At 35.6% G+C, this 18,006-nt stretch overlaps 1 protein-coding gene across 3 annotated transcripts in view; it reads right to left on the bottom strand.

Moving 5' to 3' along the window:
• Positions 1 to 18,006, bottom strand: part of LOC149807244 (E3 ubiquitin-protein ligase HECTD3-like) — a 92,714-nt gene that overhangs the window by 40,984 nt on the left and 33,724 nt on the right. For 2 of the 3 annotated variants that reach the window (XM_089963985.1, XM_089964000.1), the window contains exons 8-10: positions 9,563 to 9,644; positions 8,608 to 8,684; positions 93 to 420 (exon numbers count right to left, since the gene is read on the bottom strand). In XM_089963985.1, the coding sequence (XP_089820111.1) occupies positions 93 to 420; positions 8,608 to 8,684; positions 9,563 to 9,644 (487 nt within the window). The remainder of the gene's footprint in view (positions 1 to 92; positions 421 to 8,607; positions 8,685 to 9,562; positions 9,645 to 18,006) is intronic. The other variant, XM_089963992.1, reaches the window with a different exon arrangement.

Genomic DNA, 18,006 nt, shown 5'->3' with positions numbered 1-18,006 from the left:
ATACACAGTGTAACCAAAACAAAGATATAACATGAATGCAAGTCATGTGATGAAGACAAATCTAACAAAGACAACCTGCTAATTATACTCACCTGGTTAGGTGATCGGATAAAAAAAGGCAATGGCACTGGTCCTTCTGTTGAAGAAGGGCAGAGTTCCTCAGCTAAATCTGATAGACTGTCTCTAAATCCCCCTCCTTGGTCAATGACCCCCTCCAACAAAAATTTACACTCCCACCACTGATCATAACGAAATGACCATCTATAATTCAAAGGTTTTGAGTTTCTGTCTCTTGGTTTCAGTCCTTCATAGATTTGCATGAATATAGAATTTTTACACTCAGGATCTTGTGTAGGATCACATCTATGTTCCATGGCAGCCCTTCTATTTATGTATAGCTTAGGCATTTCTGGCGGTCTACTGAAACAAAGGGCAGTTGAAAAAACAATTTATTGACACAAGTTAGATCTATAACTAATTATATATATATATATATATATATATATATATATATATATATATATATATATATGTGCACAGTAAGATGGCATGCAATGAACCAGTTTCATATAGGGTGAATGGATTATTATTAACTGAACCTGAAAAGTTGTCACAAAAAGAAATTTTAAAAGAAATTTTGTTTCTCTGAGAATACTAACTCATCATATTAAAGGTGAAGTTGATTGTTAATATTACCCTATCATATGAGCTCCTTGGGCGGTAAATGTTTTTTTTCTTCATGATATGGTGCAAGTCATTAAACAATACAGCCAATACAACAAGTTTTTACACAATACTTTACATGGCTGAATTAAGAGTTTTCATTTAATTCTAGTACACAGAACATGTGTGACATCACTGGTACCAAAATGTTTTTCTTTTTACTGCAGCCTGCATTGCTATTAATGGAGGTCAGCATGGTCCAGAGTATGCACTGCTACATTGGAGGTCAGCATGGTCCAGATTATGCATTGCTATAATGTAGGTCAGCAAGGTACAAAATATTCACTGTTATAATGGAGGACAGCATGGTAAAGAATATTCATTGTTATAATGGAGGACAGCATGGTCCAGATTATGCATTACTAAAATGGAGGTCAGCATGGTCCAGAGTATGTACTGCTATAATGGAGATCAGCATAGTCCAGAATGTGCATTACTATAATGGAGGTCAGCCTGTTCGAGATTATGCATTGCTATAATAGGGGTCAGTGTGGTCCAGAGTAAGCACTGCTATAATGGAGGTAAGCATGGTAAAGAATATTCATTGTTATAATGGAGGACAGCATGGTCCAGATTATGCATTACTAAAATGGAGGTCAACATGGTCCAGAGTATGCACTACTATAATGGAGATCAGCAACCCAGAATATGTATTACTATAATGGAGGTCAGCCTGGTCCAGAGTATGCATTACTAAAATGGAGGTCAACATGGTCCAGAGTATGCACTACTATAATGGAGATCAGCAACCCAGAATATGTATTACTATAATGGAGGTCAGCCTGGTCCAGAGTATGCATTACTAAAATGGAGGTCAACATGGTCCAGAGTATGCACTACTATAATGGAGATCAGCAACCCAGAATATGTATTACTATAATGGAGGTCAGCATGGTCGAGATCATGTATTACTATAATGGAGGCCAGCATGGTCCAGAGTATGCACTGCTATAATGGTCAAGAAAAATACTGAGAGAGAAACAAAGAGAGAGAAGCATTTATTTTCAAATTTACTTTTGAAATGACAGTTTCTTGTTTTCTAATTCCCTTGTATACATTTTTTACAAAATATTCTTCATCAATCCATGGATGAAGTTTCAATTTGATTAACACTATGGGCATTAGGTTTTTTTTATATAACTGATTTTTCTTTCATTATTAGACTATCAATAATGATATAATTAACTCAATGATTTCACCAGTCATCCTTAAATTAATGTCATTAATGACATAATTAACTCAATCCAAATTTCACCAGTCATCCTTTAATTAATGTCATTAGTAATATAACTAACTCAATCTGTGATTTCACCAGTCAGCCTTTGATTAATATATGTATTTAAGAAAGGGAATGTACAAACAAATGAAGAAAAAGTAGTAAGAGCTGAGTAGTATAAGAATGACTGAATAATGAATAAATGAATGTACAAGGAGAGAGACGTATGGAAAAAATACTGCATTTAATAATGCACAAACAAGAATAAATAAAAAGATCAAGAAATTAAATATCAAATAAAAATATTACTCATTTTCATTCACAAATAGACACTTCATTTGTCATGTGGATATTGGAACTATAGTCAGACCAGACTTGATATACATTTACAGTTGTCACAAATTACAAGAATGATGGATGTTAATTTTTGTATAATGGTTGTGTTTTCATTTGATAAGTAATAAAACAATTATCTACAAGTAAATTACAAGAATAATGGATGTTAATTTTGTATAGTGGTTTAGTGTTTCATAAGGAATAAAGTAATTATGAATGATGATAAAACTGAGGCCATTCTGATCACAACACAAAGACTTTCTCATTCACATCCTTTACCTCAAACAATAAATATCAGCAACACCAACATTAAATTCACACAATCAGTACGAAATCTAGGTGTTACTCTGGACAGTACTCTCCCATTGCACCAACATGTCATGAACATATGCAAGGCTGCATATCTTGAGCTGAGATGCATCAGCTCAATTCGCAAATATCTTTCAGTTGATGCCACTAAAACACTTGTGTGTTCATTAGTACTTTCAAGACTGGACTATTGTAACTCAATTCTATCTGGTTCATCTCATTATCTACTCCAGAAACTTCAAAACACAGCTGCTCGGATCATACTTAGAGTACCATGTTCAGAGCACACCTCCCCGCTGCTCTGTAACCTACACTGGCTATCCTTTCAATCCAGAATCAAACACAAAATTTGTCATCTGTGCTATGTTTCACTGTCGGACTTTAGTCCAACATACCTATCCGATCTCACCCATGTGTACACACCAGCAAGATACTTACGCTCCTCTTCTGACAATCATATATTCATTATTCCCACTATGAAAACAAAGTCATATGGACATCGTTGTTTTGCATACCAGGGCCCAGCAACGTGGAATGAATTGCCCACTGAACTTAGACACAAAGACACAGTGATCCCATTCAAGAATGCTCTCAAAACTCACTTATTTCGACTGCAAGAACAAACTTAAAGACCTAATAATGTTTCCTACCTGAAATATTCTCAGCATGTTTTTCATTTTTTTAATGTTCTTCTAATTTCATGGTGTTTGTTTTTGTAATAATATTATTATATATTTTGTATCTTATAGGTGTTGTCTAATGTTGTAAGGCGCTTAGAGCTTCTAAAGATTAGGCGCTATACAAAGTCCTCATTATTATTATTATTATCTTCTTACAATATCACCCCTGGGTGCACACAGTGAACTTTGAATATAGCTGACAAGCCACTAATTAGAGACTTTGAGACAATAAAACATTGTTATTAATCTTCAACACCTGGTTTGCCTTAACCTGCCATGTCTGATGTTTATTTTATCCATGTGTCTTTTAATACACATTGTAATTTTAAATAGTAAAAGGATGGACTTAGTGTGAATATTATCTAAATAAAATTTGTTTACTTATAGTATACTGACAATAATTAGCTACTTAGATGTATTTAAGGCAAGCTGAAAATCACTTGGAACAAAAAGTTAGGCTGGAATTAATTTTTAACAAAAAAGTAAATGGCAAGGGTGAAATGAGAGCAAGCACCCAGATTTGAAAGTATATAAAATTGTAGTCCTCTATTTAGAACTGATGTTCCGAAAGTAACCTGACATTAAGAATATTATCACCAGTTGGGATAATCAGTGATAAGATTAACAGCGATAATTGCTAAATGAATAGCAGCACCAATGATGTAATGCTAAGAACTATTACTCTGCTCATCCTTACTGAAACTTAGTTTCGTTTCCCCCATGGGGTATTCAGTCACCATTTAAAATCATAATTAAATCAGTATTTTATTTTTAGTGAACTAAATGGAGACGTTTAATAAAATACTTTCAACAGTATTTCAATGCAAACTTTTCTTCCTAAAATTTGACATAACTTGATCTTTATAAGTAAACACTGCTACCTCTCAATTCCACTCCTTAAGGAAAGACCAAAAAAAATGTCTTTCCCAATGAAATATCATACAGCCTAATAGCATGCATGACTAAATCTTACCAAGATCATATAATTACTTCCATCTGAAACGACTTGGTGGCTACACATATAATAGATGTCATTTAGTTTAAGCAAAACATCAATAAGTATACTCATATTTGCAAAGAGAAGAGTTAAGGGCAATAGTAGTGTGATCAGGTAAGTTGTCTGAGAAACATAATTACTTTTTTCTGTCAAATACATTATGCAATCAAACTGACGTTCAAAGAATACTTTATATGAATATGAAATACATGAGCATCCAAGCTCATCAACACAAATGAGGGTCAGGTAAACTGCTATGACTACAAAAAATAATGAGAAAAAGAAGGGCATTTCCTAACCAAGAAAAAATTTGGGATGAATCCAGCAAAAGCTAGGAATTCAAGGCCCATGATGAGGTTGAGTTATTGTTAATTGGGTCTGATCACCTGGGCAGCAGCCATTTGTCCCATGAGATTATGTTCTCATCTCTGCGGTGCTAGATCATTAAGAGCTTGAAAGGTCAATTGCACATGACAGCCAAAAGCATCAGTGATGTCTCAGACCCAAATATTGCATCTGAAAGTAAGGTGCATTGATGACTTGAATTTCATGTGCAAAACTTATCATGGGGCACTGTCTAATTTTATGAAATGTCAGAGTATTCTGATCGTATCAGCCACTAAATACGTGAAGTCATGGTTTGGAGAGTTGCATCTTGCTTCGTTTGCTTTAAACGGCAAAAGATTCATCATCAGGCCCCACGAATGCTTTCAGTTCATTTACTATAGCACTTGACACCATATATCAGCTCCTGCATCGTTGCCTCTCTTAAAGTAACACACACGGAGAGCCAATGGAGTCACTTTTTGATTATCTTTAGACAGCAACCTGTTCTTAGCTACAAAGCCTGGTCATGTCATTACAGTGACGGAACATATAAATATAATTCTGGTCTAAAGAGAGGGCATGTGATTCATTCACTGAGCTAGGATTATTAAAACATATGCCTTGTATGACAGTAGCTCCAGTGACATTCCAGACATGAATTCTGAACAATCAGAATTGAGTCATGTAAAAACACAAGAGAGATCAATCTGGATAGCAGGAAAAGTGACTGGGGCCAAATCAGATCAAATTGAACAGCATGTTTGAGAGGTCCTTGTCAAGGCCAAGATCCCCTCTCCAACAATGTCTAAATGTGCCAGGATTCATGGAATGATAACCTCTGATCCTAACAGAAGAAAACATTCTTCCTTGAAGAGACAGAGAAGACTAATAGCAGAAAGTGTGGCTTGCAAGGCAAGAAATTTGTTGTCCTGCAAACTGAAGGTCCTTCTAGCTTGAATCATCCTTTTTCATGACTAAGGGGCTGAATTTCTTTTTGCACAAATCTCTCCCAACAAGAGCTGGACATTAAGAAAGCAAATTTTTAAGCGAATTATGTTCTTTGAATATGTTCCCCAATCACATTATGTTAGGAATATTAGCCTGCTACCTCATGATTCCAGCCCTATTAAAAGATGAAAATTGTCTTTACCTGTCTATTTTAAATAGACAAAGGGCAGTAACATTTGCCAATTACCACCCCTTGACACCATCAGGTGTTGCTAGTTTTTAGCCGAGTGACATGCTAATGAGGATGCTCACATGACAGGGTGGCTGGGACGATTTTAAGTAAGGTGATTAGGTAAGTATTCTCAGCGAAACACAATCTATTTAAAATTTGCTTTTGCCTTCGAATACGTTCACCAATAACATTACGTCAGGAGAATAAGTAATAGGAGGAGGGGATGCTAAGCTTCCAACCTCTACCTTGGGTATCCTTCTGGGGAAGAATAGCTGGATTCTCCATGTCAATCATAACTTGTTCTCCTAGTACATGATCAATAGTGCCCTGCTCCCCTTGACCTGTGACTTTTATCTTTGGTTACATAGATGATGTTGAAATCTTCTTACCTACAAAATTTCAGTTAACAGGCTGTATTAATCAATTTAGTTGGGTCTGGTGTCCATCTGGGTTGCTGCCACCAGCCTGACCAGATCCAAGATTTTCCTCTGTGATGCTAAATCTCTAAGACAGACACTCAAGAAGGTTGACTCTGCATGCCAGCCAACAGCTTCCTCTATATCTCGGATCAAAACATTACATTTGAATGTGAGGCTTGCAGAGATGGCTTGAATCTCATGAGCTGTAATCTTCATGAGGTGGCTTTGGTCTCAGAATATATTGAGCATATAACCCATTTCAAATCTTCATGAGGTGGCTTTGGTCTCAGAATATATTGAGCATATAACCCATTTCAGCCAAGAAACAAGGGCTTGAGGGGTGATATCCTGTTTCCCAGCTTTCACTGGAAGGAAGAGGCATTTGTTTAATTACAAACTATTTGGCAATGTCACTAACTCTCCACTGATGCTAGGAAGTGAGTAATTGAAAGTCTGACATAGCCAGCAATGCTGGCTGGTGTGATATGCGTGTGGTTGGCCTGGATGCTAGCGGCATATAAGATGGTCCGACAATCACTAGTACCAGCCGCTCTGAAGACCTGGCTGAACAGACCGATTTCTCATTGAAATCTCTGGTACAGTAGGGATAAGACATCGGTGGCATGGCTAGACAGATGGTTCTATCACTAAGATCCCCGTATGAACTTTTTGGCTGGACAACTTCAACAACAAGGTCCCCATGCTGGCAAGGCCCATCTTATGTGTCATCTGAGAAAATTGTTGATGCTTTAAACTGGGTAAAAAAGAATCATACAACCATCTTAATTCCCTGTCTTATGGGCCATAATGCATTAATGCAAGACAGTTATCATTGAACTTTTGAAGCTATATTATGAATTACAAGAAAACTCCCATTCACACAAAAATACTCTTCCTTGTATGTAAATATGCAGCTATATTTGCATTCTGAATTAACAATGCTTATTATGTCACTTAAAATATGATACAATGTTAAGTATATTTGCTACATGTGTAAAAGTATATGCATGTCTATGATGTGTGTACAAATATATGCATGTGTATGATATGTGTGTATAAGTGAATGTATGTCTAATATGTGTACAAGTGTATGTCTATGATATGAGTGTATGCCTAGCCTATGACATATATGTACAAGTGTATGCCTGTCTATGATACACATGTATGAGTGTGCATGTCTATGTGTATGTATGTATGTATATGCATGTCTAAGTGTGCAAATACATATATACCTATGTGTACAAGTAAATGCATGTCTATGTGTACCTGTGTACATGTGCATGCATGTCTTTATGTGAATAAATATACATGTCAATGATACATGTGTACAAGCATATGCATGTTTATATGTATAAAAGTATATGCATGTCAATGATATGAGTACAAATGTATGCATGTCTATGATAGAAGTTATTGAGTCTATGCATGTCTATGATATGTGTATAAGTGTAAACTTGTCTCTGATATACAAGTATGAATATATGCATGTCGATCTATACATTTATATCTCTTATAAGAGAGCCAAAGGAAATCAGTTGGTAGACCATCAGACTTGTTATCCCAGGTCACAGGTTTGATACACATCCAAGCCAGCCCTGATCAACTGCCTTTACATTTACCTGGCCTTTAGTTCCCATTTCCTCAGCAAAATACAACCAATAACATAATAAACATGCCATTTAAACCAACAAAATAGCAAAAGACAACTATCTCTTATAAAAGCTGCAATATTTACCAAAATGCCCAAATGTGTACATGAAATACAATAATCAGTACCAAGCCATTAAATCTAACCAATTCAAAACTAAAACATTCCCCTGATCTGCACTTTAGCCTAACTGCTGACAGCTATTTACAAGTAACCCACTAACAATATTCATACCATACCTATCTCATTATGCAAATGTTTTAATTACCATATGTCTTTTACCTCTTATTAATACATTTTCTGACAATTTAGGTAAAACATCATGGTAATATTGTTTCATACTGCTACACATATGTACCGCTGAAAAAACTGATAAAATGCAACTGGATATAAACATTAACAGAAGTATGTTCTTTTATATTTACTGAGTTTTGTAAATATTTACATCATCTAAACAAAATCATTAACGTGAGTAAACAATGCAGCCCTATATATGTATATGTATATATCCAGATAAGAGCAAGTGAGAAAATGTTGAGAAAAGAAGCCTTTCCCCCAAACTGTCTTTTGCCTCAGCAGACATTCTCTCTCATCCAAAATACCTTTTCGGTACCAAAAATTACCACTACTCATCAATATTGGCTGGTCAGAAGGAACTGAGTTTCTCAAGTTCAGTTGTATACATGTACAAATATGCAGAAATGGGCCATGTACAAATAAACGGAAACAGGCATATATATAAACTACAAAACAAAAGAGAAAGAATACTTACTCAGAGGAAGTTTCTTTTAAAAATGTTTCTATCAATGTTAATCTCTTCTTGGAAAGTGGAAGAAGCTGTCTAACATACTAAAATGAAAAAAAATATTACACAATGTTTAAAAGATAGACTGACCTACTGAACAGAATGAAAAATGATTTGAAATGCTTAAGGTATAGTACTTCGACAGATCCCCTCACCAAGGTCTGTAACTCTATAAAACACAATGCTCCACATCTGGTAAAAAAATAAGCTGAATGCAAAAACGTAGAAGGGGTTGATGTTATTTGATAAATCAGCTCTCACAGCCCCTCCTTAGGGAGTAGATATCTTGAAATTAGCTCTTAGCCCCTCCCTAGGGAGTAGGTGCATTGAAGTTTGCTTTCTAAGCCCTTATCTTAGGAACCTATTTCAAAATGTATTTTAGGACCTGAAAGCATACAAGGTCATATCTATTAAGGGAGTAATGTAGCATTACTCCAAGCACTGGCCTAAGGAGAATTACTCTTAAGACTATATACTTATATATAAATATTACGAGGATGTATATTAAAATCCCTATGGTTGACGAATGTCGGGACATTGATTACCACAAATAGTACAAAAAATTTCCTACCCTAGCACTAAACAAGCATATCAATAATTTGCTCCATACTGGGTTTCTGCTTGGTATCGAACCTAGGACCTCTGAATGTGAGATAAGACAACTATTGCCTGCCTGCATGTTCCAGCACCCATACTACCACAACAACCTCCAACTTCACCAAAAAAATGATGTTTTGGTATCCGGTCATATATGGCGCTAGAATGTGCAGACACTCTTGAAACTTAGATATATACATTATTTGTCCCAAGATACCTTGGCACTGGCAAGGTTAAGTTATCTCTATATCAGGGAGTAATGTATATGATTTACCGGTACATAAAAAAACCCAAAAAAAACCCCAAACACACGGAGTAAACTTACTTCTAATGAACTATAAGATCCTGTTGAGTATTCCCATGTAGGTACAACATACTGTAATACACTATCCACAATTGTCATAAATCTGCAATAAGAAATAATAGCAATGTTAGGGTAAGCTACACAGTATAAGGATACCATCTAACGGATTATTTCCTGAAAATAATTATTCAAGAATGATTATATAAGGCTAACAGATAAATAATCAATATTAATGTTAATTACTTATATCAACCACTGAAGAAAGTCAGGATATCCAGAGAAAATCACTGGCTAATTACTGGGTGACCACTTACCAATGAAAGGTGAGCAATAGTCAATGATAGGTGACCACAGACCCTTGTAAAGTAGAGAATGGATAAAATATTTTATATTCCAAAGGCTTTTTTAAAATGCTCCTTTGTTAAAATGTTTAATAAACTACATCATTTCGTTTGTGTGGTCTGTCTGAGAATATTAGCTCAGTTATGATGTTTATATCACCTGATGTGCAGAGGCCAAGTAAACATTGGTCATTCTTTAAATAACAAAGGTATAAAATCTAATATCACACATCATTCATAATTGATCATTTCAAAATTACGGGTTGCAAGTTCCAAGTAAATATGGCATGAAAAGAAATATTTTGTTTTGTTCTTTTCTGACCAAATAATTGAAAAAATATCCTTTAACTACCATTGTATACCATAATGTATGTTGATGAACTTAGTTCAACTCAGAGAGACACACCTGATATTCTTCATCAGTATTCGCATGTCATTGAAAAATATATCCACAAATAATCTCAGATTAATATTTTAGAAAACAGATGACTATTGGTAATTTTTTCCATCCAAATGAACAAAGGACTAATTTACTAGTCAGTAACTTATTGAGATATTTTCACATAAAAGTGATATTTATGATTCACCAGCTGGTACATGTACATGAAAGTTAACACTTTCTGTGAATGTTAAATATTACATTTTTTCATAACATGTATTTAAAAAACATATATGACATTTGAAAATATATGCCATCTGAAAATTGAATTCCCAGTATTTCAAATAAAATTTCTAATGGTAATTGTACTAGTATAAATTCTTAACAACATGTATGCCCAATATCAACATGTATATCAATATGTACATCAACTTGTACATGAACCTGTGCATCTACATGCAATCTACTTGTACATAAACAATGGCATGAATCTAAATTCACAGATCGATCAATCTGAAGATAAAAGAATTAAGGTTACATCTTGAAACCCGAATGTTTGATTCTTGGTGATTTTAACATAAAAATTTAGTCCATCTTGTAATATGATAGAAACATATAATCTTTGCCAGACTGTGAAAACAGCAACAAATTGTACTCTCTCACCAGGTGGCATGGCTAAACACAGCTTTATTACTGAATAGTCACTCTCACCAGGAACCGTAGTCAACACATCTTTATCAATGCACTGTCACTCTCACCAGGAACTATAAGCATCACAGCTTAATCACTGAACTGTCACTAGGCCCCAAGTCAACAGAGTTTTATCACTGAATTGTCACTATTACTAGGCCCCACAGTCAGCAGAACTTTATCACTGAATTGTCACTCTCACTAGGCCCCATAGACAAAAGAGCTTTATCACTGAACTGTCACTCTCACTAGGCCCATAGCTAAACTGGGCTTGATCACTGAATTGTCACTCACTAGGCCCATAGCTAAACTGGGCTTGATCACTGAATTGTCACTCTCACTAGGCCCACAGCTAAACTGGGCTTGATCACTGAATTGTCACTCTCACTAGGCCCACAGACAAAAGAGCTTTATCAATGAATTGTCACTCTCACCAGGCGGCAAAGTCAAGAAAAGGCAGGAGCACAAAACTTAACATGCACTCAAAACACTGACCTGCAAATGCTACTTAAACTGTCTCAGTATCAAAAAAATTTGGCTTGTAAAAGTTTTCATAACTCAGAACAGGAAAGTCTCTTATTTGGATCTCGTATTATTCCAACAGTCTTTAACAAACCTAAAAATTCTAATGTTCAAGCATCAACACATTAATAGGATAGTTTTACCATAAATTATTTGCTGAGAGAATAATTACCAATTGCCACATGATGAATCAGAGTTTGCTACTTTCTGATTCCAGCCCTTTCATGAAAACACAATAAAATGGGACTTTCCCATCTATATGCAAGACAGATTTAAAACAAAAAGAGTATGTACATATTTTTCAGTTTAAGCCTAATCAACAAGCATACAACCTCTACCTTGGTCATCATTCAGAAAACACATTAGTACAGATCCTCATGTGATGTGTAAAACCACTTTCCACTGAGATCCAGGACAACTGAGGGATAAGAATTTTAGCAAAATGTGGTAACTGTGAAACCTTACAAAAAGAGTAATTAGACATTATGACATTTCCTTACTAAGGAAAAACTACAGTGAATCCAGTGAAAGCAACTGCCACCAGACCTACCAAATTCAGTTCCTTTATCTGTGAGGATAAACCATGAAGATAAAAGCTAGAGAAAGCTGACTGTGTACCAGTCTTGATAATGATTCTTATTAACAGTTTTGCATTGGAATGCAAGGCTTTGTCTAGCAAGCACAGGGAGTAAATAAACACCTTCAGATTACCCATGGATGGCAAATGGCATGAATTCTGATGCAACATTATTAATGCTGATTAGAGCAGAACTGAAGAGAGTTGGGTCAACTGAAACGGCCTACAATTCTCTCTGCCTGAAAGAGGATATCAGGAATTATGTCTTAATAGTAGCTTCAGTGCATGTTCTAGTCAAAGGATCAAACTTATAAGAACCCCGGAAAGATTCCATTTGACACCATGAATGATCAGGCCCAAGTTAGGCCCAGTCAGATATCCTCCCATTCTGTGTAAATGTGCCTTGCTGAAATCCATGTCTTTTTGGAGATCAATGCAAGTTAGATAATCTGTTCAAGGCATCTGGCTGAAGGTGAACTAAATCAGGAGAAATCAAGAACTCAATACCAGATGAACGAAATACTTGGAAAGGGAGAGGCTGCCTTCTCCCTGTTCACAACATCAAAGCCCATAGCAGTGAGGATGAAGAGTCAACAGGTTATATCTTTAACAAGAAGTGAATATATTAAGTGTTTCTGTAAGATACTGTCCAGGTACACCACAACTGCTGCTGTTGAGATAGATCTTAAGTGACAGATGATGCAGTCTACTGTCACGGAGAACAACTATGGACTGAGGTCAAGTCTGGATGGGAGTACCCAAAACTAATGCACAGTCCTAAGAACAAAAAATGAAGAAACATGCATAAAGATGGGTAAACTAGGATCATTAAAGTTAGCATTTGTCTAGCCAACTGGTTTGTTTGTTTTCTTCAGGTTTGTTCAGGGCGGGGGGGGGGGGGGGGTCAGATTTAATGCCATTTCTCTGTGCAAGATAGGCTATATGTGATGATCAGTATAACTGCAGCAGGAAGAACCTGAGAAAATCCTAGTAAGAACCACCAACACACTGGAAGCTACAGGCAGCTCTTTTTCACATAACCACACTGGCCAAGCCCGAGACTCCAGCCCATGTGACGTGAAATGGCAGTGATTGGTAACAGTGAACAATTTAAACTACTCGGCCATCCGGGGTCCCTCAACTGTCTTTCTTTGACTTTATCTTTGTATGGCTTTGCATTTAATATTATGGTAACATCTGGAAGGCTATATTATGTTAAAGCAAGTGCACTGGCCAAAGACAATCATGGCAGCTGATATGGGCTGATCTGATAATGGGAAATGAACTAACATCATTCTGGCAATGAGTCAAAGACCATAACAATTTAGCGTTTGTGGTTCCCTTGTCAAGTTAAAACAGCACACACTTCTTACTGGGGTCACTCTGTACAATACTTTGTTAGTATCATTCTCATGAAACTTTTCCTTTTACTACCTTCTCCATATAAATATTAATCAGGATATAATTTTTAGTAAATACTGTCGTTTCTGGTTTATGGGGTGTTACAAAATACCTGATATGGCTTGGCTAGACTACAATAGATTCCAGTATTATTATGGTGATGTGTTTGGCGCACCATAGTATTTTGTAAATATACTTTTTCCTTGCATCGCATGATGCCTACATTGCTTGTGGGGCACGTGCATAATATGTTACCGTGTGCGACTATGTATGTTACCTAAGGATCTTGAAAGGGACAGCCATTAGAGGGATGCTCTTTGTACGTTTAGCTGTTGGAGTGGGATCACCATTATATTTTGCCTAGTTTGAGCCAATGACTTTTGGTGAGTTACCTTCTTTTCAGTTCAAATTAATGTTCAGTTTTGCAAAACATGTTCAATGTTATATGCTTGTGTTGTCCAATCATACTTTTAGTTTAATTCACCAAGAGTGTATGGTTTATGTAATTTGGTAGCGAGAGATAGTACAGTTCAGATTATTGACACGGATATGAGCATATGTGCAGTACTCCTGTTTGTAGGTTATTTTGTCACTATTGTAACTAATATTGAAGATGTCTGTATAGATATTAGAGTTTTAGTATATCAGATTTTTTATTTAGCCAATCAATGGTATGTCATTCGTACATTACAGAAAATCGTACATAAGGAAATATGTCAGGTGTATTGATATTGATTCCTTTAAAACGCTCAGATGTTATTAACTTGAATGATAATCAGAAAACAAATTATTTGGAAAGTTGTTTTCTCATATTCAGCTAAGTGCAGATAACTAGGTTTGGTTAACTGGGTGCGAGCTGACTAGATGTAGCTAGAGGCCACTGCAGTAGTGATGAAAGACCACCAGGAGAAGTGCTAACGTATGTGTGCATGGAAGGCCTGGGTGGTTAAAGTGACAGAGCCGGGAAAATGGGTCAAGAGCATCATATGAAGTGTCAAGTAAACATTGGTCATATGTATGAAAAACATCATTATAGTGTTTGCCTATATGGAGAAATGTCATTATAGTGTTTGACTAAATGGAGAAATGTCACTATAGTGTTTGAATATAGGGAGAAATGTCAGAGTGTTTGGCGATAGGGAGAAATGTCATTATAGTGTTTGACTATAGAGAGAAATGTCATTATAGTGTTTGACTATAACAGGAATGTCATTATAGGGTTTGACTATAAAGAGAAATGTCAGTATAGTGGTTGGCTATAGAAACAAGAGACACGGTAGTGTTTGACTATCTAAGACAACAGCATAGAGTTAATGAATATTTCAAATAATGATCTATTTGTTCTTCATCGTTGTTTTCCATTGGATCCATACTACGAACCTTGGTATTTATTTCAGTGTCCTGTTTCTCCATTTTACAATCATTAGTGTGAGAGGATAGTACATTTTTTTCACTGTCACTCACATACGTTTTTATTTCTTAAATCCCATTTAGTCTCGAAGAGTGTTAGCTCGATTACGTCACAAGAGTATATTGTATTTCTTTGTACATCGTTTCTGTTTCTTTGTCTTAAGTCTGAAATTAGGTCAAAGCGATTTGGTTCTCCAAATGTATAACACACATTTACATGTATCAGCCCACCTTTAATTATTATGGTTATATTTTTCCTATTATGATGCCACTAAAAAAAGACAAGTATTTTGTGTATTACTCGTCATCTTTTTTTTTTCCTCCTTATAATTTCTTTCTTACTATCTCGAACAACATTTACATCAAGCATTTCATTTACAACTTCTCCATACTTTGTCTTTTGCCTGGAATTAGGTCAAAGCAATTTTTTCTCCATTTACATAACATGTATTACATGTATTCCCCAACCTTTGATTACTTTTAATAGAATTTTGTTATTTGACCAATAAAAAAATATAGACATGTAGCTTACACATTTTCACATGTTTATTATCTAATTTTGTTTAAAAAATTACAGGTCATATTGCTATAATGTCTGCAGTATGGCAGTTTATAGTGATGTCTAGCATTTGGGCATCATGCTGTGACATGTAGCTTGATGTCAAACCCAGTCACATTATCTTGACACCATGCCGACCAGTCCTACCACTAACCTCTCAATTCTGAGCACCTAGTGAGCCAGCTGTTAGTACCATTTTTACGTCTTTGGATCAGCATATTTGTTACATGTTTGTTTGTTTTCATGTTTCTTTCCCTAAAAAAGGTAAGAATAGCTTCAAATATTGAGAAACTGTTCTGTAAATGTACCATATACAGTGTGACCCCACTATAGCACGCTCCATTATAACATGAAGTCAGATATAACACGGTCATTGTGTGGCTCCCGAAATTTCATATACATGTATTTTTCACGTACACAAAAAAATCTTTCTTAAAATTATGCAAAAAATGTAAATAGTTTATTATCATTTTGGGGAAGAGATCACATATGAATAATACAAGCTGATCGTGGCATGGCTCCTAAAATTTTATACATATTTTTCTTGTACATGAAAAAGTAGTTTTTTCTTCTTAAAAGTACAAAAAATAACATGTAAAACGTTTATTCTAGGATTGCATAAGGCTTCACCAATGTTGCAAACATAGATGTTTAAACTTGTATATACAACCATTGGTTTGGATGGAGAAATTCAGAGGCCCCATGAAAGGAGGCTGCAAACTGGATATAATATGCACTGAAATTTATCTACTGTTACACAAACCAATTCTTTGTCCATACTGACACACCATCTAAACAGTGCATTGTTATATCATAATCCGCTCATCTTGACATCTAGCATGAGTTCTGTATTTTGTGAGATAGCCACTTTTTTTTGTTGCTGGAATTTCTGGGAACGGAGATCAACTGGACGAGGCATTATCTTGTAATCTATCTTTCATCAGATTTTTGGCCACTTGCTAGTAATTAATATATTTACGAAGACTGACACCTGTATGTGGATGGTAAAGAACCATGAATTCAGTCAGAATTAAATCCTTCAGAACACCCCTTTGTTAAATTTCTGATGCATGCATGGAAGGCAGCATCAAGCTGCTACCACAAAAAAAACCCCACATCATACTTATTGGTTTATTCAATAGGAAGGAAGGAACAGTAACTACAGTCAAACCCGGTTATCTCGATTACGTCGGGGGTGTAAAAAAATCGTCGACATAACCGGGTCCCGAGATATCCGGGTTCATAAAAACCGGTAATTTTAAAAATGTCCTTGAGCATTACTCCTGTCTCTTGCTGGTGTTTACTGGAATCCCCTCCCACTGCATGTTACAATAAAATAAACAAAACGCTTAATTGATAATAAAATGAAATGAACTAACCTGGTGTTGTTATCATTTATTCCTTTTTTATCATCATAAGTAATTTATTAAAGAAAAAATATATCTATGAACTCTTTATATCACATGTAGCGTATGCATCCATTACTGTAGTGTGCATCACTTATGTCAGATAACACACGACGCATTTTTATAATTGATGTGAATATTGAAAAACAAATCATGTTTGGTTGTACTCAGAGGTTTGAATATGTTATCAGATTGAAAAATGGATCAAAGAAAATCACAAACGAGAGAGTGAGAGAGAAACATCCACCGATTGCTTTCAGGCACCTGCCATTCACGCATAACGCAGTGTTAGGTGCAAAATAACCAAGATTGTATTATATCCAGGTTAATATATGACAGTATCTCGCAGATAAAGATCAATATATGTTTTTGAAAATACATGTACATGTACATGTACATTGACTGTGAGTGCAAATGACACTCCTTTCGCTAGCATAGGTTACAAAGAGTATTTATTAAAGCAAGTTAATGTTGAGTAGACTACTTACCCCGCAGGCATCAATGCGAGTTTGTATCAATTATGATTCCAGATGGCAAATAAATAGATGCGCGGGTGGTGAATAAACACATCCGGTAGCGAGCAGTAAACTAATTCTTTGAACTTACCGGCAGGATATCAAATACAAAGGTTATTTTATTGCAAAGCAAACCGGAAACTGGAAACTGACTTTTGATTCTTTCAAGTGTGCCGATTCTTATTTTCTTTTCTGTTTTTCTTTTTGCCGACTTGGGTTCCCCTTTACTGGTATTCACAGGAATTTTGAAAATAAATTAAAACAATGGAAGTCAATTTTTCTGCCAGACCTAAATAAGATATATTACAAATAAGAAAACAAAACAAAATTAAGAAGACCTCAAGCATGAGAACTAAATTATGGGGCCTCGACTGCCATTGTATAGAAGCCAAGTGCCTGAGATTATCCATTCGCGTGCATATATACGAGCATATATATAGGGTGATATTCTGCCTAGAAATATATCTGTTCTGTTTATTTTCTGTTGACAAGTACATGTACAGTATATGCTGTTTCATGAGAGAGAAAAAAATGTTCCAAAAGAGAAAGCTTTCAAACCAAAACATTGAACTGAAGTATGAAATTTTGCTACAACTTGAAAAAGGCGAAAAGTGTGCTGATTTGGCAAACAAGTACAACATTCCATCAAACACTATTTCAGGCTG

Source organism: Sinohyriopsis cumingii, chromosome 1, assembly GCF_028554795.1.
Source record: "Sinohyriopsis cumingii isolate HCF-2022 chromosome 1, ASM2855479v2, whole genome shotgun sequence".
NCBI lineage: Eukaryota > Metazoa > Mollusca > Bivalvia > Unionida > Unionidae > Sinohyriopsis > Sinohyriopsis cumingii.
This window is presented reverse-complemented; position numbering and strand designations above follow the sequence as displayed.